Raw genomic sequence first — 21478 nt, forward strand, 5'->3', positions numbered from 1 at the left:
AATCTCACATGTCACCTAATATGAGTTGTCATTTTCAAGTGTCTTTATTCGACCGGATTTGGAAAGGGAAAACATCTATCTGAAATATAAAAAATATAACTTATTATTAAAAAAACTAATAATTCTTATAGAAATAGACAATAGCCACGTACGTTAAATTCCTTAAAATGTGTGCCATTGTCATATTTTTTTTTTCAACTGTATCTGTGAAACTCTAACACGATGACATATTAGAATCTTTATATTTCATGTATTTTTCATTTTATCAATATTCATTCTATTTCTGGGTAAAGGTTAATCATGGTCAAGTTAAAGCAACGTCTTCTCATATAAGGAATGTGACTATGAGTACCTTATTTGATTTCATTGTCAAAATACCTATCTAAAAAACAGTAAAAAAATGTTTTAATAATCTTTTATTATAATTTCCATTTATAAGATTTACTCTCAAATGAAAGACCAAATCATGGTAAACTGAGAGTGCAATTATTGGGGAAAGAAAATGGACAAAGTATAAATATGAAATCATAGTTAAAAGGATCTAACCTTAATGTCTTGAAGTTTGGCTCTTTAACAGATAATCATAACAGTAATCATTGAGTTGAGTTGTTCTCTCCAAACATCTTTGCTGGTCCAATTTGAATAATCTCAAAATGTAGAAAATGAATTTCATCATCCACAGTTAGGTAACCTACATGAAAATGAATTAGTAGTAATTAATATATATTAAAACAAAATTTAAACTATCATCAATAGGTTTGAGATTTTCAAGACTAATAAATGTTTTCCCTGTTACGAATTCACATGACTTCCTAAGCGCGCTTTAAAATATTAAATAATTGTTTCATTTCATTGGCGAGAAAAATTCACAATAAATGGTACCTTCTTCCATAAATCTTTTGTCATTGTGTAACAGTTTCTTCTGATGAATAAATCCACTCGCAAGCTGATCTGGCACTCCATGGTCCACATGATTGTTTTCTCTGTTCAAGAAAACTCTCAATAAATAGAGCCTCTCACACCGTTTAGGTTTATAAAAACATCAAGTGAAGGTGAAGTAAGCGAAGATACCTTTGCTTTCATCTTCATGTACTATTATCTATTTTTCCGTCGCATGGCATATATCTTTCTTTCTTTCTATGCTTTCTATGATGTTTGCTAAGGATGTTCCTTTTTAATTATTTCAGGTGCTATGGCTGGAGCAAGGGAGCAAGATCAGTACATGCCAATAGCAAATGTGCTGAGGATCATGCGAAGGATCTTGCCACAACATGCAAAAATCTCTGACGAAGCTAAAGAGACCGTCCAAGAATGTGTGTCGGAATACATTAGCTTCATCACTGCCGAAGCCAATGACCGATGCCAGCGCGAACAACGTAAGACAGTGACTGCTGAAGATGTTTTGTGGGCTATGGGAAAACTTGGTTTTGATGACTATGCTCAATCTCTTTCTGTTTACCTGAATCGTTATCGCCAAAGTGAAGGAGAACGCATGTCTGGGGGGAGACGTGGTTCTACTTCTGTTCCTCCAATGGAGCTTGACCCACCTTTTCATCCTTATCCTCCTCATGGTTTTGGAATGTTTGACTATGATCCATCACACTCCATAGCTTCTTCTTCCAGATCATCAGGTGGATTTGTTCAAAACTTTGACCCTTATGCTAATCCAAACCCTAATCCAACCCCAGATGAGTTTGACCCTTTTGGTAATCCAAGACCCGCTGATGATAATAATAATAATAATAACTGCATGTGAATGAGTTTGTGCATGCAGCTACATTCACAGGGTCCATGATTCTGGTGTGAAACTACTACATGCAGAGACGTGAAGATGATGCTAGTGTTTCAAGTGTTTTATTTTATGTTCTTCAGTTTGTTTGTGTGTTTTCAGTTCGAGACAGTGTGTGTCTCAGTTTATGTTTCATGTTTTTCCTTTATGTTTAAAAGCAGTTTGTGTTCATTGTAGTATCTTTCTACGCAGTGTTGAACACTTTTGTATCCTGAACTATTATGATGAATAAACAAGGTTATGTCCTCAAAGATAAATATTGTGATACCATTTTATTTAATTATAAGAAATTGCACCGCAAAATATAAAGTTTTGATTAGTTTATAATTTATTATAAAAAAAGTTCATGTTTTTGATATTTTATAAAAATTAATTATGTTAATGAGATTTTATCAAGTATTTTCTTATAATTTTTTTTATAATTATTTACATTTTAAAAATGACAAACCCGAAGAAATAATTAACTTTTGACATGTAATAATAAAAGGTTCCAGTTTAGTTTTATAGTATATAATAACAAGAATGTTGTGAGTATTTCACATCCGTATGATTTACATGAAGCAAGAAAAAATGTTTTTTATATAGATATTTTGATACAAAAATATATGAAAGTATATACTCAATCAATAAAAATGATTTGAAATTTGTAAACTATGAACATTTTATTGTTTATAATTAACTGTATATTTATTTTATATGATATTTAAAAGAAATACATGTTATTAGGTTTATAATTTGTTAATAAAATAGAGAAGCAGTATACATTTACAATATCTCTAGTACTAATCTTAGTTGTACTCAGAAATTGATCAACGTGGGATCCCTTATTATTTTTTTAATTTTTAACTGCATCAGACAGTTTAAAGGAAATAACTCATTTATAATGAATTTAATTTCCTTTAAGAATTTATTTTATATTATTAATGAATATAATTTATGTTTTCCATGAATCATAAATTATTGTTATTAATAAAACATAGGAAATGAATGCTAATTCATTGAGAGTGAATTAATAATTTTATTAAATGTGTACATGTTGATGCAGAGAAGCAATTAAATCAAGATGGTCCAAGGAAGTGCACCGAAACAAGAGTCCAAGAAAACTCGTAACGAAAGATACACAAAACGTCAACTGTTTTGCCTCGTAATAATCTAACATGCGACAAAACTGACATGACATACGTAATACTGTTTAGCTCAAGAATCTAAGCAAATTTATTATTTAAATAAATAAAAAGAAAATAAAGTAAAATAAAGAATATATATATTTATATGTATTTAAAAAAATATAAATAGTATGAAAATTACACAGAAACTCTATCGTAATTCTTTATATGTTAAGATCATATATAAAAGTATTAATAACATGTTATAATTTTTTCACTAAATATTTTTAATAAAATATATTTAAGTCATTTGATTAAACTTCAGAAACATTATTTATGAAAGGGATATTAAATTAGGTGTTAAATAGAATATCTGAGATGGTTTTATTGAGATTGTTATGATATTATGTACCAATATGTATACTACTTCTTGCTTGGAAAGTAGAAATATTTATTGTTTATCTTTATTGAAATGCAATTTTGATCATCCTTTACTCAGTTCACCAACATCATATTCCTATTTTATTTTATTTTATTTAAAAAAAGAGAAACATTGAATCCCTTAATTATAAAAATGATTAAATATGTTTTTGGTCCCTCAAGTTTCAGTAAAATTTGAAATTAGTTTTTTTTTTTAACTTTTGACCAATTTAGTCATTCATCTTTAGAAATATGTGGACTTAGACCTTTTAACAAATTGTGTTAAGTTTATCTTACATTTCAAGCGCATTTTATAATAATATTTGAGTTGTTCACACCGCTTAACACAATTTCACTTCAATATTAACTCAAATATTATCATGAAACACTTTTTAAATGTCAAATAAACTTAATAAAATTTGGTTAAAATGATTAAATTCACACATTTTTTTAAAGTTTGAGGACTAAATTAGGTCAAAATTTTGAAGAAGGACTAATTCTAATTTTCACTGAAAGTTAAGGAATCAAAAACATATTTAACACTTTTAAAATATATAATCTATTAGTTTTACAAATTTTATTTAGCTTTTATTTTTCAAGTAATTATCAAAGCATATATTGAAATTAGTTAACAAAAACATGTCATCATAAATGCTGGGATATCCTAGAAGAAAGAAAATTGAGATATTCAATTATGGGTAAACTGCAAGATAAAGAACATAGAACTATTCTCTTTTAATAATAAACTTCTTTCTTTTCATTCCTTAAGCTAAATATGTTTTTGATCTCTTAACTTTCAGTGAAAATTGAAATTAGTCCCTCTTCAAAATTTTAGCCCAATTTAGTCCCTTGATTTTAGAAATGCATGGAATTGTATCCTCCCAATACATAGCTAAGGATCAACACAGAGTCTCTAAATGAATTTTCTGTTTTAAAGTGTAGAATTGTATCTTCCCAAGTGTTCAAAGTGTTTGCTCTCTTGGCATCTTTGCAACTGTCCACTTAGCTTTGTATTTCATTTTTAACTACCATGTTTACATAATTGGCAAAGATCACTAAGGTCTTTCTGGCTTGTTGTGTGGCTGAGCTATCAAATGATTTAGTTTTACAAAGCGAGTAAGACTCACTGCTAAAAAGGAAAACAACAATATGCAAGTGCCATGAATCTAAGTCTTTTCCAATCTTCTTTTTCTTTTGCCTTCTTTTCTCTTGCAACTCAATCTCTTTTTCTTTTACATTCGTTTGAGCACACACTTTATTGATTGAGTTTGATACATTCTTCTTTTGTTTTGAGGTGTCTCAATTCAAACTACATTCTGCATTTTTGGTATGCTTTCAACATACCCCAACATTGTTCCTTTTTATCCACTTCAAAACTCATCATTTCCCTTCATGGCACACATACCTTTGTTGCAACCTTTTCATCATTAAGAAGGGTTTGATTACCTACATTCTAGACTCGGGATGAGTGTTTTAGGCCAAGGTTAAAAAATGGTATTTTTAGTGAAAATTAGGTATGATGGTTGTTTGGTTCTGGTTTATCCAAAATATTCTCAAGAAAACTTGCCTTGATCATTTCCATGTCATTCATGCTTAATAGATATAAAAAATGCAACACAAAACTAGTGACTCAATCACTTAGGTGCTTCTTTCATTCTCTCATGAAGTGTTTGGCTCACTCATCTATCAAAATCAAACTCACTACTTTGTGTCAAGCTTTAGCCATAAAATTGTCCTACATTGTGTCAATTTCTATTAAGAACTCATGATTCATCCTTCTTTCTCTTCTTGCATTCTCAGATTTTCAAAATAGTTATCAGAGTGTGTCATTTCTCTCTCTTTTTTTTTTCTCTACTTGTTCCTAATCTAACAATGTCCAAAAAGGTGTTTACATCCTATAACACCTATGCATACTTAATAAAACAACTAGTCTAAAAAACATTTAAAACTAAAATTCAAATGCATTAATTTAAAGTGAAAAAATTTAAAATGAACTTTGTTTTTATTGGTTGATGGTTGTGATGGTTCCTTCGTTGCTCTCTTAGATTAGATGATCCAAAGGTTATCTCAAAGTCAAAGAACTCGTCATAAGCTTGCCCTTCTCCTTCTATTGTTGTTGTTGCCTCCTCATTGTTAGAAGTTTGTTCATATCCTTTTTCTCTTTCATTTTTAGATCCTCCAATGAAGGGGTCATCTTCAGTCTCCTCAAATGCATCAACTTCATTATTGGTGCCTTTTTCTTCTGAGGCACCAACATATGCATTAATGCCTTCTACATTTTCTGAACCACCAACATTAGTGGTTGTATTGTTGCTTGAATTGTGTTGTTGTGGCACATGCTCTGATTATGGTAGCTCAGGCTATTGTGGTTTTGTTGTTGCATTTGGTGTCGCACCAACAACCATCTCTTCTTGAAAAAAATTTTCCCCCTCAGGAAAACCTATAAAGGCCATGAATTCCTTAAGGGCCATGCATTGAAGAGGTTGATTAGGTTGTTGTTGTTGAGAAAAATTAAATAGGATTAATTGAAGGGCCATTTGAGCCTTATGGCTTGTTGCAACTACTGCTACACGTATGAAAGATGTGAATCAATGGATTATAGGGATTCTTCTTGTTTCTTGAGCTATATGTGTTGAAATTGTGCTCTTGCGTTGGGCTGAGGTTCTAGCATTAGGCCTTGCATATTATCCAACTTATTTGTGCAATTGGCTTGGATATATACCTTGTTGGTTGTCAATCTCAACTTCTTTCTTGAATGAGGTGGAATATCCACCCCTTGCATTTTGCACAATGTAGTGATGAGGCTTGGGAAAGCTAATGGTTTTGCAGTTCCTTTGGATGTGGGCTATGAGACAACTATCTTACAAATTTCCATTGTAATCATGTTTGCAATATTCGCCCGCGAGAATTTTTCTTTTATTGAATTTTTTTATATTTTTGCCAATTCTAAGAATCGATATTGAAAACAAGATCTAAAAATTTCGAAGATTGTATGAAATCTCAAAAAATACCGAGATTTCGTTAATTACTAAACATATGACTATTTCTATTATTTTATCGATTAGATAGAATCTATATCCATATAGATATAGATATTTGAATTACTTCCGAGGAGCCGTATGAGGTGAAAATCTCATGCATCTAATAGGTATCCTTGTATGATGCAAAAAATCAATTATACTTGTATGATGGTGAGGCTTGATACGTAGGAGTTTAAGGTCACATTTGTAAAGAGAAATGTCATCCAAATTTGGGGCACTGTCTTCATGCTAGCTTGTGGTATTCTTTGAGGCTGCTTTGTTCTTCCTACCTCAAAAGTTCTCCCTAATACACACAATAGGATAGTGAGCCTGTCTGGACAAACATCCTTCTTAAGATTTGAAATTCTTTCCTCTACTTCTTTGATGTGGCTCCACCAACTCCTAGAAATTCCCTTATTGTATCTATGTCATACATATTTTTTTACACTTAGACCCAACATGATCTGCCTTTTTCATTTTCTTGTTTTAGAGGTAGATGTTCGCATAAAACTCCCTTACAATGAGTTCATTGTAGTGGTTTTTTGGTTTCATCAGTTTTTGTCATCTCCTCCGCTCAATAACTCTGGTGAATTCTTCAAATTCACCCACAATAATCTCCACCTTCTTTTAGTCAATATAAATCTTTCCCCCAACTAGAATAATATGATTTTCTTAGTCCTAGTGAGGAATCTAAGGCTTTGTTCACTTGGATAGATGGTTTTGGGGGAGAGGAAGAAGATGGATTTGAGTGAATTTGAGAGGGAAATGTGTGTTATTTTTTTAAGGGATTTAGAGGTGATTGTGAGTGAATTTGGAAGTAAAGTTTGTGGGAGTTTGTGAGTGATTTGATTGATGTGATAGATAAAAAAAATGTTTTAATATATATAAAAGAGAGATTACCATTTTGCCCTTTAAATAATAAGTAGTATAAATTAATGTTATGAGTTATAATTATTTTTTAAATTTTTATTTAGTGCTACACTTTAAAGAAATAAATTAAAAAAATTAATAAAATTAATTAATTTTTTTCATAGTATTGAAAAAAATATTACAAAACATTTGTGAATGGTATTTTATTTTAAATAAATAAAAAATTAGTATGGAACTCTACTATTATACAATTCGTATACTCGACCACCAAATTTATATTATTATATTATATAATTTATTATTTATATTATTATATTATATTATTTATTATTTATATTATTATTATTAAGTTAAAATAAATTATTATATATATATATATATATAATATAATAAAGTATGTTAAGGTCTTTTAAGTCATTTTCTCAAACTTAACCGCAAATCTCTTCTCTTATACGAAGAAAGTATACAGTAACAAATTTGCATTGATTTCTGTGTTTTTTTAATTTTTTTCTTTTCGTAAACTGCGCTTTTTATGTTTACAGTAAATCATTTCAAATCCGTCTGTTAAAACGAACAGACCCTAAATCGTCATGTCACTACAAAATTCTAACCATTAACCCATAATTCTCATTTCATTTATATTGTATTTTGTAATGCAGTTTGCTCATCAATGTTCATGCAAGAATGCAAGAATAAATTTTTCAAAGAGAAATGGACATGCATGACTAAAAGTATGAAATCTAAGGTTTTACCATTCTCCAAATCAGTTTTTCTTGAAGGGGTTAATTTAAAATGTCAACACAATCTGTGAAAAAAAGTGATCATTATCTAAATGCACAAGAAATATTCATTTTGAGGTCATAGGTTACAGTTTGTGATTGAGCAAACCCTAAATCAAAAATATGTGAGCTTTGAAGATGAAGGATAAAATGATTTTCTTTTACCTGGATGGGTGTTGATGCAAATGTAGACGTAGGTTTGAGAACTTGAATGAGATGAGCTCAAGGAAATGAGGTTTGGAAGTTGAAAAGGCGCACAAAGTGAGTGGTGAAGAGTAGTGGGGTTTTAAAATTGAGTAGTAGTTTATATATATGTTAAGTTTAAAATTTTAAACTTTTTCTCTTTAAAACCCTCGTTTTGCGGTTGAGCACTAAGATTGTTGCTTGAGCACTGTTATTTTCAATTAAAACTTTGTTTATTCACTCTACTTACATTCCTCTCAATGTTTCTCAACCTAATTCTTAAAACTAAATACATCCTAATAATAAATATTAAAAGATAAGTATTCACAATATAAACAACTTAGGGTGTCTCCCAAAAACGTTTATTTAACGTCTTTAGCTTGACGCCTGGTTCATTAAGAAACTTTGAGTTTTGTTAAGGTAGTGTCTTTCAAAATCTCCACCATGATAAATTGTCACACTATGTCCATTCACTACCCAATTTATCTTAATTTTAGGGTCTTCTATCTCTATGGTTCCATATGGTCTTATCTCTTTGATAATGAAAGGTCCTGAACACTTTGATTTTAATTTTCCTAGGAAAAGTTTCAGCATTGAATTGAATAACAAAATTGGCTGTCCTTTTCTAAATTTTCTTCTTTGAATATTCTTGTCATGATACTTCTTTACATTGTTCTTGTAAATTTTGGAAATTCATAGGCTTGCAATCTCATTTCTTCCAATTCGTGTATTTACAACTTCCTTCTTTCTCCAACATATTTTAAGTCAAAATTGAGGGTCTTTAAGGTCCATAATGCTTTGTGGTCGTGTTTTACTGGGAAGTGACATGTCTTCCTATAAACCAACTAAAATATAGTGAGTCCAATTGAAGTTTTGAAGGTTGTTTTATAAGCCCACAATGTCTAATCTAACTTGACAGACCAATCCTTTCATGAATTAGCTACTGTCTTTTCCAAAATCCTTTTTATTTCTCTATTGGACACCTTGTCCATTGGTTTGATGGTGATATGTTGTTGCTACTTTATATTTCACCTAATAGGGTTCTTGCACCCTTTTAAGCTTTGAGTTGCAAAAATTAGTTCCCCCATCACTAATGAGGACTCTTGGTGTTCTAAACCTATAAAATATGTTCCTTTTCAAGAACTTGACAATTGTTTTTGAATAAACACTTTGGACTGTTGTGGCTTCAACCTATTTTGATAGAGAGTCCTCAACCACTAGAATGTACTCATGAATATTGCATATTGGTAGTGGTCCAACAAAGTTTATTCCTCAACAATAAAAAATTTCCACTTTTAACATGTATTGTAGGGGTAACTCATTCCTTTTTGTTATTTCACCATTCCTTTGACATTTATTACATTTCCTGTAATGTTCATGAGCATCCTTGAAAATAAGGAACCAATAAATTCCATATTGTAATACCTTGACCATTGTTATTTCCCAATTATAGTATCCTTCATGTGGTGAATTATAATAGTGTTATAGTACATCCTTTATTTTGTCACCAAATAGGCATCTCCTCACCATTTCATCTGCACTTATCTTGAAAATATAAGGATAATCCCGAACATAATGCTTGGCTTCCTTTAATAGCTTTCTCCTTTGGTGTCATTGATACTCTTTTGGAATCGTACCAGTTGCTTTAAACTAGGGCCTTTCTTTTATTGACAACAACATCTCATTAGGAAAGGTTTCCATGATCTCCTCTTCTTTGCTTGTGATTTCAGAATTAGTGAGTCTGGATAGGTGATCAGCCACAAGATTTTCACTTCCTTTCTTGTCCTTGATTACCAAATCAAATTATTGCAATAATAGTATCCATCTGATCAATTTAGGATTTGAATAAGATTGTGTAAGCAATATTTGATTGTCACGTGATCAATGAATACTGTGATGGTAGATACAATGAGATATGCTCTAAAATTTTCTAGCCCAAAGACAATAGCCAAAAGTTCCTTTTCTACATTTAGCCTGTAATGGAGGTGGGAAGTGATATCTTCTAGTAGCCTGGTTCAGTTTACACATTTTCCGTCCTATCACTATCCTTATGGGAATGAGTTCATTGTTCTCATTTCTAATCACTGTAGTTCCTCCCTTTTTAGGAACAACTTGGACAAGGCTGACTCAAGTACTATCTAATATTGGATATATCATTCCAACCTCAAGTAGCTTTATCAATTCCCTTCTTACCACTTCCTTCATAGTGGGGTTGAGATGCCTTTGAGGTTGAGCCACAGGTCTATACTCATCCTCTACCAAAATCTTATGCATATAATAGGATGAACTAATACCTTTCAAATCAGATAAAGCCCAACCTATTTCTCCTTTGTTGGCTTTTAATGCCTCCATTAACCTTGTTTCTTCCTTACTTGTGAGGTTATTGTTGAGAATCACAGGTTGTCCACCATTTTTTCCAAGAAAAACATTTTAGATGTGATGGTAGTTGTTTCAACTCCAATTGTGGTTATTACTATTGTTCTTTGTTTTTGGGGTTGAGCTCTAATTGTGGAGCAGCATCAGAGGGAATTTCTCTAGTTTAATATAGATCTTTTAGACACTTTTGAAAATTGTCTCCTCTTGTCTATTAGTGGACCCTTCCAGTTGATTTGTCAAAACCTTCTAAAAGGGTATGCTATTGCAACCTTTTCTTTAAGTTACCAACATACCTCATCAAAGACATCTCCTATTATTTTCAGCATGGACAAGGGCATTAAGTTGGTACTAGCTCCAAGATCCAGTAATGCCTTACCCACTATCAGGTTGCCAATACTACCAAGATCCCCAGACTTTTGAGGTATGGACTTTTGAATGATGGCATTGTTGTCAACTTCATATTCCACAAAGATTCCTCCTTTTGGATTCTTCTTTTCTTTGTGAGCAGATCTTTCATGAATTTAGCATAGGTAATACTTTGATCATGTCCAAGAATCTAATGAATTTTCTTTTTTTATCTTTCTTGGATTGTGCATGAGAATAAGGCAAATTTGTCAAAAGGGGTTTGTCTTTTCGACATCCTTCTTTTTTTTCTTTCTTTCTTCTTCCTCTCTTTTTCTTCTTTTTCTTTTTCTATTTTTATATCTACTATAGTATCTAGATATATTGTTTTTCTATCTACATTATTTTTCTCACCTTGATTCATTCTTTCCTCATAATCTTTCTCATTTTCTTTATCCAGATTGTCTCCAATCTCATTTTCTATCATAGTACCTTCTCTTGTTATGATATATTTGCAATGTCCCTTAGGATTCACTTGAGTGTTAGCTGAAAAATGATTTTCTTGTTGATTAGCCATATGTTTAGCTATTTGTCCAACATGCATTTCCATATTTTTGAGTGAGGCCTCTATGTTATTCTAATTTGTTGTTGAAACCTGAATGAATTGAGAAAAAGTGTCCTCTAATTTGTTCAATTTGTCTTGCTAGAAACATTGTTGGCTTTGATAGGGTGGCTGTTAGTTATGTCTTTATGAATTTCCAGTCCACTGCCTCTATCTAGAATTATGGTGTTGATTGTTCCTCCAATTCGAATTCTGATGGAAGTTTAAATTTTCTGGTTTCCTTGAGCCATTCATGAAATTGGCCTATTCTTCTTGAATCAATTTTGTTGTTAAACATTGGTCATTTGGGTAATCACCAATGTAAAAATCACACCTCAAAATCGAATGAGATATGTTAGTTACTACTGCTCCAATATAGACATTTGTTTTTTGATCTCCTCCATTTGTTCTGAGATTAGCTTATTCTGAGCCAGGATGACACTTTGTGTGTCCAATATACATTAAAAAATATAAGTCACTTATCCTCAAAACTTATAGCACATAAATGATTCATCAAATTGTTTAATGAAGCTCAACATATTAAACTGTAATGTTTATAAGGCTAAAAACCAATTTTAATAAATGATATTATTTGAGGTTTAGATAATCCAATCGAGAAAGTTCTTATTAAAATAGTTCACGTAATTTCAAATACCGTCTAGTTAAGATTAAATATTTTAAATGATTAAAAACGTAATCACTATATTAACAATGAGTAATATCTATATCAATTTGTATATATTTTTTATGTTGTGTCATTAAATATTGCTGAAAGGAGGATTTAACTTGTTGACATTCTTTATAATAAGACTGTTGAAAGTTTAGTTGTCGTGACTATTTAAAAATATGATTAGTATTGCATTTCATAATTATATTAATACATGAAATTTTTTTATCTAACATAGCATCTATAACTCTTGCATGCAGCATCAATGTAAAACTATGTAAGGCCATAATAAATAATAAATTGGTGTAATAAAATATTACAAATATTTTCAGAATTTTATCTAACTAAGTGAAATAAATACCTAAAATTAAAAGAAAATGGCTAAAAATATAAAAAAAAAATCGTAAACATGGGAGTTTTTGCAAATTTTTTAGGATCACCAATCTATGCCGCAAATTTGTCAATCAAGACTCTTTGATGTTTTCAAAATTCACCTTTTTTCCATAATTTTGTATTTTTTTTTTCTATGGCTAATCTAGAAAGTAGTCTCTAGTATACAATATATACTAAAAGAAGTAATCATAAAAAAAAACAAATTGGGTCAAAATTTTATCTCTAATTATTTTATTCGATTTTCTTTTATACGAATGTTATAGCCAAAACAATACCATATACAACTTATAGAACAAGACATTGAACTAATTTAACGTTCAACACTCTAGGGAGAATGTCATTAAGACAACATAAAAGACCAAAGTAAAATCATTTAAAAACTTAATGGACCAAAGTGAAACATTTTCCAGTGAATCATGACACTATCATCATCTTATTAAATAAGTACAAGGTACACATAAAATAATCTATTAATGTATTTAATGTTTTAAACAAAAATTATAAAAATAACCATTTTAAGATTTTCTTAATTTAATGTACCAAACACTAAACAGATATGGACCAAAATTAAAATTATTTAGACTTATTTTTACGAACCTTATAGTTCTATTTAAAAATAATAATATACAAAAAATATTTTTTAAAAGAAAACTTACCACTTTTATATTAAAAAAAATTAAAATATATTACTGTTTTCATGAAGTTTAAGTTGACCTTCAATTTTGTTGAAACTTGAAATTTCTTAAAAATTGTATACTTGTGTTCGCTCTAAGAAAATCATTAAATAACAAATAATTTTATAAAAAAATAACTGATCATGATTAACTTAAATCATTTTATAAATTAAAAATTATTAATATCTAAAATAATTTTTATTATAAATAAAAAGTTATAACTAATTTATAAGTTAGAGTCTAAATTAATATCAGATAATAACTTCCAATGTTTAAGTTACTATTATCGAATCCAAATTAGTTTCTAATTATAAATTATAGATTAATTTAAAATATAATTTATAAACCACTTATAATTTTTTATTAATATTAAAAAATATTTTTATATGAATCTATAAAACTTAATCAATATAATAATTAATTATTTTAATATCTAAAATTAGTTGTTATTTAATAATTTTCTTATATCATATTTCTGTATCATATTTATATAAAAGAATCAAGATGGAAAATGATGTCATCATCTTTTTATTTTAAGTGACATCAATAAAATCTTTTTATTATTGCCTAATTTTTATGCTAATTAATTACTTTTTTATTGAGTGGTAATGTATAAATAAGGTTTTTTTTATTTTTGGGTTGTTTTGACCATGAATTTGTAAAATAGAGTCCATTGAATTTTTTTTTTCAAATTTAGGTTAAGTCGTTACGGGGAGAACAACATTAAACGTAAAGTCGTCCTCTCCCTAGTCGATTTCTTATTTTTTTTGTTTGAAAAAATAATGTCGTCAAGACGGATTACGATTTCTGCACATGTGAGAATGAAGTCTTTGTTTCATATAACGACTTCACTTTTAGTTTTTTCTTTTTAACGTTGTTGCAGTTTTATTTTATTTTTTCAAAATTTTCACTTTTCAGTTTTTTTAATCTTGTAGTTTTTATATATATATATATTTTTTACAAAATTTTGTTAATAATAGAGATTATATTTATTTTTTTGGTAATTATTTTTTATTGGTACAATAAATTAATTTAATAAAATATATTAGATAATAAAAATGACTTAATAAAAATGACGTAATAATATTAAACTATATTAATGTTTATTTTTATTTCAATCTATTTTTTTTATCACTTACTGTAAAAAAAAACCTAAAAGTGAAGTTGAAGATGATTTCACTATTCACATGAAGAGAAACCAGTCTCATCCCTAAGGACTTTGTTTTTCAAAAAAAAAATGAAATCGACTTGATGGAGGATGACTTCATCTTTAATGTCGTCTTCCATCTGACGACTTGATCCTATTTCGCAAAATAATAAAAATTAGAGAGACATTTTTTACAAATTGAAGTTAAAATCGACCCCAAATAAAAAAAGCCTATATATATCGTGCTTGGAATTTTGTAATTACTAAGGTTTACCATTAAATCTCAAGTTCATAAGATTGACTCTAGTAAAATCTGACCTCATCAAGCAAAGTTTTGATATATCGTAGATAGAAAAAAAAAAGCATTATTAGAAGTAATCAAATTCTTCAATGGAAGTTAATTAGGATAAATTACACGTATAATTATTTCAAATTCATGAAATACTTGCATACATAATTCTCGTAACCTATAAGTTCATGATAAAACTTCTTTGTTTATAATATACGTCCGCGTAACATTTGCCCTATAAAATCATTTTACGCCGATGCAATACAATGGTATATATATTATTATTTTTTAAATAACAAATAAATAAGTGAAAGCAAAACTCAGATAAAATATTTTTTATATATGCAGAATAATAAAATGCTTAAAATAAAAAAGCCTTCATACGAAGAAAAAACACATGCACCAAAGTTTAGTAAAATCTTTCAATAAAAGTAATTAATTAATACATCACAAGTTCCCTTGGAGCTTTTAAGCATCAAGCAATATTTTCTTTACCAACATGATAAATAACAACACAAATAAACTTCATTGTATATTTACCTAAATAAGAGATGAAACTCATTTTAATGTTTTCTCCAAAATAGCTTCTTTACACAAATTTGCACATAATACACTCCCTATTTCCTCTTTTTTTTACTTTCTAGTAGGTTCTTTTTCTTTTTTTTTTCACCAAAGCCACTCAACTTTATGCAAATATTTGCATGATTTTTAAATTGCATATTGGATTAGTATTCCATAAAAAAAATACCTCATTTTTTTTTCTTAATTAAACCAATAAATTGATGACTGCCATAGCATTTGTTAATCACTTTCAATAGGCAACTTATTTTTTAATAAGTACATGACTTTTTATTGAAATAAATGAAACAATTAATTTAAAAATAAACTAAGAAAAGGATAACATCAACAATTCATTCGAAATTAATTTAGAATAATAAAACTAAGTCGTTCATTACGGAAGAGGGTAACAAGTTAATAAGTTAATCATGCCTTGGCTATCTTCTAAAACCAATATATTTAACGTAAATCAATTTTGCTATATTGATAACATGAGATAATATATACTCAAGTATTATATTGAAAATAATAATAAAAAAATTATTTGTTAAAAGTAGTGTTATTTTGTCACAATTATAGTATATAATAAAAATTAAAAGAAAAAACTTGAAACACTTAATTACATAAAGGAATAGAATTTCTTTTGAGTAAGATTAATAAATAACAAGTTAACTGAATGACTTTTATTTATTAGCTTAAAATTCTATTTTGGACCTCTAATTTTTATAAAAAAATTAATTAAATCTCTAATTTTTATTTAGTTCAATGTAGTCTTTTAATCTTTAAAAATGATCCAATTTGATCCTTTATGTTAGATTGAGGTTAGATTTCCATTAGAATTTATACATCAAATAACTTTACTTAAAAAATCTAAATTTTCAAATTGATTTTATTTTTTAGGTAGAGGGATTTGATGCATAAATCCTAACGGAAATCTAACTTCAATCTAATGGAAATAATCTAATTGAATCATTTTTAAAAACTTAAAAACTAAATTGAACCAAATAAAAATTAGGATCTAATTAATTTTTTTATAAAAAATAGGTAATCAAAATAGAATTTTACCCTATTTATTATTATAGTTTATGCTTCAATGAGATGTTAAATTGGTGTGTGTACATGATTGATGTAATATCAAAAAAAATAATATAAAATAAATTTTGAAATGAAATTAAAATAAAAGACACTGCAACTTAATTATTTTTAAAAAGACTTACTCAACTACTTATAAATTCTTGGAACATCAATTTCTCATTAATAATGATCGATTAGACGATGTTGGTAAGTGTAATGAACAAAAAATGTACACAATAAATAGAAGTCGACGACATACGTTGTATTGCTAAATTTGTTATTAAAATGTTGATTTAGGTTTCTGTCATTGAGATGATTGTTTTCTTTATCTTCCATTTTTTTTTTATGTATGTAACCAAAGTTTTCTTTGTCAATTAAACACCAATAATTGGGTTTCTAAAATATAAAAATCTAACATCAAAGTTATACAATAATTAGGATATAACAACCAATGGATTCAATATGTTAAAATATCAAAATATACTTTCAACGTGTAAAATTATTTCATTTTCCAATGATAGATTGTTGTAAAGACATTAAAAATCTTATTTTTGTATCAATTAGAAATAAAACTAAATTATAATATATATATATAAGAAATATATATTTTATTTTAGGAAGAATATTTTATGTTAGGAAATTATATTTAGCTAAAATTTTCTTTTTCATATAATGTTAGAATTAAAGGACAATTTAAAATATATCCTAATAAGATTAATTAGATTTCTTTTTAAAAATCACTTATATATAAAATATATATTTTCATATTCGATAAGACTAATTTTCAAATTAAAGAGCTATAAGATTTTATAAGATTGAATTAATATTAAAATCACTTTTAAATACTTATTACCGTACAGAAACTTAAAATAAAGATATTCTCTATTGTACATTAAAGCAAAAGGATAAAAAAAAAGGTAACAAATATATATCGTCAGAGAAACTATTATTATATATATATAAAAAGGAAATGAAAGGATAATGTAACATCTAATGGGATTCTATCATTTCACTGTAAAAAAAAAATCTATGAACAAGAAATTCCTTTTAAACTAAAATAGCAAAACTAAAAGAAATTGAATTCAATTTAAACTAATCCAATGATTACATATGATAGTATAAATAGGATGAGGTAAATGAAATGGGGAAGAGAAGAGAAACATTGAGAACAAACAAAAAGAAACACAAGAAGAGTCGTGCAGTGTGAGAAGTAAGAAAGAGGAAAAAAATTTATATATCATCAAAGTCTCAATACAACCTTGGTATAATTTCTACAATAACTAAGGTAAGGGGAGGAAACATCTATCATTTTATCTTTTTACTTTGATTATTTTTATCGTTCATAATTATTTATAAAAATAATTATATTTAGTTCTCGTTCCTATTCATTTATTTATTTATATTCATCTCCAGTTGTGCACTGGTCTTATTTATTCAATTTATATTTACTCTCATTTACTTATTTATATTTATCTCCAATTATATACTGGTCTTTTTTATTTATTTATATTTATTTTAATTATTCATTGATCCTATCTATTTATTTATACAATTATATGGTTTAATATTGAAATAAAATTTATGATAAATAAAGATTTGATTATTGTAGTTGGAGGTATGACCTTGGAGATTTAAACGAGTTAGTATTACTCAAGATGAGATGTTCTTGAGTTACTTTGTTGGCCATGAGCTCATTTATCTTGACTAGTCACTACAAAATTAATCAATATCTTTATAAAGTATGATAAAATCCAGTTTTATGGATTTGGGAGAATTTTCATTTTATTTTATCTTATTACGATATGTTGTATATTTTTATGTGATGTTTGTCTCACTTCCCTATTTTATGATTGTGTGTAAAAAACAAAATTTTATAACCTTATCATAGATGGCTACTCCCAACATGTATGATCCTTCTTCGCCGACATTGTGGCTGTTTTCCTGGAGAACGCATGGTAAACCAATGTAGTGAATAATTTTGTGACATTTCAGGAAACAATAAACTCTACTAATATTTTTCTCTGCTCCAAATGCGTCGATTGTCATTGAAGGACAAATCAGAGTTACCTTCTATTTACCCCCAAGAGTCCAATTGAACCCTATCCATAACTTGTTCCCTCCACTTGTTTGAAAACTAGTATATGAGGGGGAAAGTGTAAATAAATAACACTTCTTCCTCTTTTATTGTAGGAAATATAAGATGTACTAAATGGTGTGGATATAAGATGCATACAATATTGTATATATATATATATATATATATATATATATATATATATATATATATATATATATATATATATATATTAAGTATATTTAGATATCACTGTATAACTTTGCCTCTAAATTTTATAAGTATATTGTTAAAAATAATAATAATGAATAAATAAATAGAATTTTTTTTGTCATCACAATTGAAACATATACAAATACCTTATATAAATGACAATTGAGAAACAAAGTTTGCACACTTGATAGCAAAAAGAAACTCGTGACATTAACGAGATAATATGGATAACTTATCAAAACGCAACAACAATAAAGCATTATAGAGAGTTTTATGAAGTGGATTCCAAGTCTAATTAAATTCTATAAAATCGGTTTATAAGTTTGAATTTGCACACCATAAGAAAAATACGAGATTACCAATGAAAATTTATTGATAAAAATTGTTAGTAAAATAAAATTTTCAAACGAATTTTACCAATAGATTGTAAAATTTTAATTACCAAAAAAAGTACATGTCCATAAATTATTTGTCGCTAAAACCTGTCAATAAACTAAAATTGTTATTATCAACAGAAATATCCATCAGGGATGGATCTTTCGGTACAATCCTTTGAAAATATCAATCGGTAAATTATAATGTTTGTTACCGATGGATGTTTCCATCAATAAATTTCGTGGTAAAATGAGCACCAAGGTTCTAGCTTTGGGCTTTAATCATGTTGTGATAAAATCGATTAGTAATTGAATTTTTTTAAAATTTGTCAATAAATCAATCGGTAATGATTCTTTTTAAATTTGTCGATAAATTCGTTAGTAACTGAATTTTTTAAATTTTTCGTCAGTAATTTAATTTTTGTGTAAAATTTGTCATCATTGTATTTTGTAATTTTGTCAATAAATCTGTCATTAAAGTGCGCATCAATTTTTCTTTCAAATGTGACAAAATATTTGTTATAAACTAATTAGAAGTGAGTGAGAAAAGTTGGAGAAGCGAGAGAAGGGGGGAGAGGAGGAGAAGCAAGAGGTGATGGCAGCGGCAACTACATCGGAGGATTAGGGGGGAATGAGAAGGAAGAATTGGCATGCCAACGGAGGAGAAAGAAGAAAAAGTAAAAAAAGAGAGAAGACAAGATCATGATATTTAGGGATGACCTCCGTCATTGATTACTGATAGATAATTACCGATGAATTATGGATGTTAGTAAATTTTGATGGATTTTTCTATTCGACAATAAATTTTTATTGACAGACTTTGTTCGTCGGTAATTTTTTGTTGTAGTGACTCTCATTTAAATATTGTAAATTCATCTTATCTCTAGTTGATATGAGATTTTCAACACATCATCTTATGTTGAGACATATATCTCTAACATCAAACTATATATTATTGGGAATTTCGAAGATAGGTACCACGATGGTCCCAACAAATAATAACAAATCTTGTTAAGTTAGACTTTGATACCATATAAACAAATAGATTTTAAATTTAATTCAACTCTTCCAAACTGGTTTGTATAAGATGAAATGTTCACCTTCTTGTATACTATAAATTCATCTTATCTTTAAACGATATAAAATTTCCAAAAGTTATGAAGCAACTTTGGATAGCGGTAGTCATAAAGCAAGATGTGAGCACAACGGGATGCAATGACTATAATGCGCAACTAGCTAGGTAAGGGGTTTGTGACATAGTAGGAAAGGAAGCGAAGTGGATGAAGATGACAATGAACTCCAAACATACAATTACGAGAACACAAACCATTAAAAAAAAAAGACGAATGAGTAATAATGTAAAGAAGTATTTAAAAAGAAAAAATAAACCTTTTACATAGATTCTTTGTAACCAATATAAAATTTTACTCTCACGTTAGATGCAATAATGATCTATCGACAAAAAAAAAAAAAACTTTTTATCTGGTTTCTTATATAATGGACTTAAAAACATCAGTATTTATTTATCTAAACATTATCATGCATTTTTTTGGTATTTTCTTACCAATAATATGGAAAGTTTGACATAAATGATTTTTTTTTACGAGTGATAATATTTTATAGTTAATCTAACCCTAAAGTGTACCGGTGTTTTTCTCCTATGTTGTTTGATGAATCTTCTGATCACTTGCAAAATTCTGGAACAGCATGTTCAAAATTCAATAAAATGCCACGTCATTCTTTAGCGATCTTTCGTTGCATTTCTAAAAGCCGACAAATTGTATGAACTATATATCATCTATTTTGTCATGTTATTTCGACAGAAAACCATGATATTAAATATATGTATATGAGCCATCTTCCATGTGCTATATATATATATCATTCTTCAAATTTGTCAGGTTATTATAGGACTATCTATTTATGCAAGCATGATTTGGACATATTAAATGCATAAGAAAGCCAACTTTTGGAATGAATTAGAAGGTAGAAGAGAAACACAAAGAGACACATTTGAAGAACATTCACATGCTGTCATACTAAACTGTTACTAGTATTTTATTCGATTTAGTGAAGCATTATTCCATCAATCATTCAAGGATTATTCCTGATCTCCTCGAGATTAGACAAAAGAAAAGCCAATCAACAACCACTGTTCACTGTCCATTCAAACAGACAGACCGTCCTCTCCTCTTTTTCTTCACTACCTCGTTATTGGCAGAACACCCTCCTTTTATACACTTCCCTCTTTTCTTTTTTTCACCTTCTTTTCTCTTTGTCTTTCCATCATCAAGTTTTGAGCTTATTTGTCACAAAAGCAATTATTCCATTCACTGTGATTAAAGCTACCTTGTTGCTTTGCAACATATTTTATAGTACCACAAGATTGAATAGAAGCAGCTTTTGATAATCCACATAACTTTTACATACATACCAAAGAGAGAGAGAGAGAGAGAAGAAAGTTGCATCACATGCAATCCACTTTCACATGCAAAGCCAAAATTTCCCTCGGCAACAAGAAAGGCACAA

General features: G+C 28.4%; 1 protein-coding gene across 2 annotated transcripts; it reads left to right on the forward strand.

Moving 5' to 3' along the window:
• The first annotated feature begins 980 nt into the window (after nucleotides 1-980).
• On the forward strand, nucleotides 981-2030 carry LOC114192597 (nuclear transcription factor Y subunit B-9-like). Of its 2 annotated transcripts, none has more exons than XM_028082374.1 (2): nucleotides 981-1057; nucleotides 1188-2030. In XM_028082374.1, the coding sequence occupies exon 2, from the start codon at nucleotides 1193-1195 to the stop codon at nucleotides 1754-1756; it is 564 nt and encodes a 187-aa protein (XP_027938175.1). In that variant the 5' UTR covers nucleotides 981-1057; nucleotides 1188-1192; the 3' UTR covers nucleotides 1757-2030. The 2 variants fall into 2 exon arrangements, with proteins under 2 accessions (XP_027938175.1, XP_027938174.1); XM_028082373.1 differs by having other exon boundaries at nucleotides 1046-1089.
• The last annotated feature ends 19448 nt before the right edge of the window (nucleotides 2031-21478 follow it).

This window comes from Vigna unguiculata, chromosome 7 (assembly GCF_004118075.2).
Source record: "Vigna unguiculata cultivar IT97K-499-35 chromosome 7, ASM411807v1, whole genome shotgun sequence".
Classification (NCBI taxonomy): domain Eukaryota; kingdom Viridiplantae; phylum Streptophyta; class Magnoliopsida; order Fabales; family Fabaceae; genus Vigna; species Vigna unguiculata.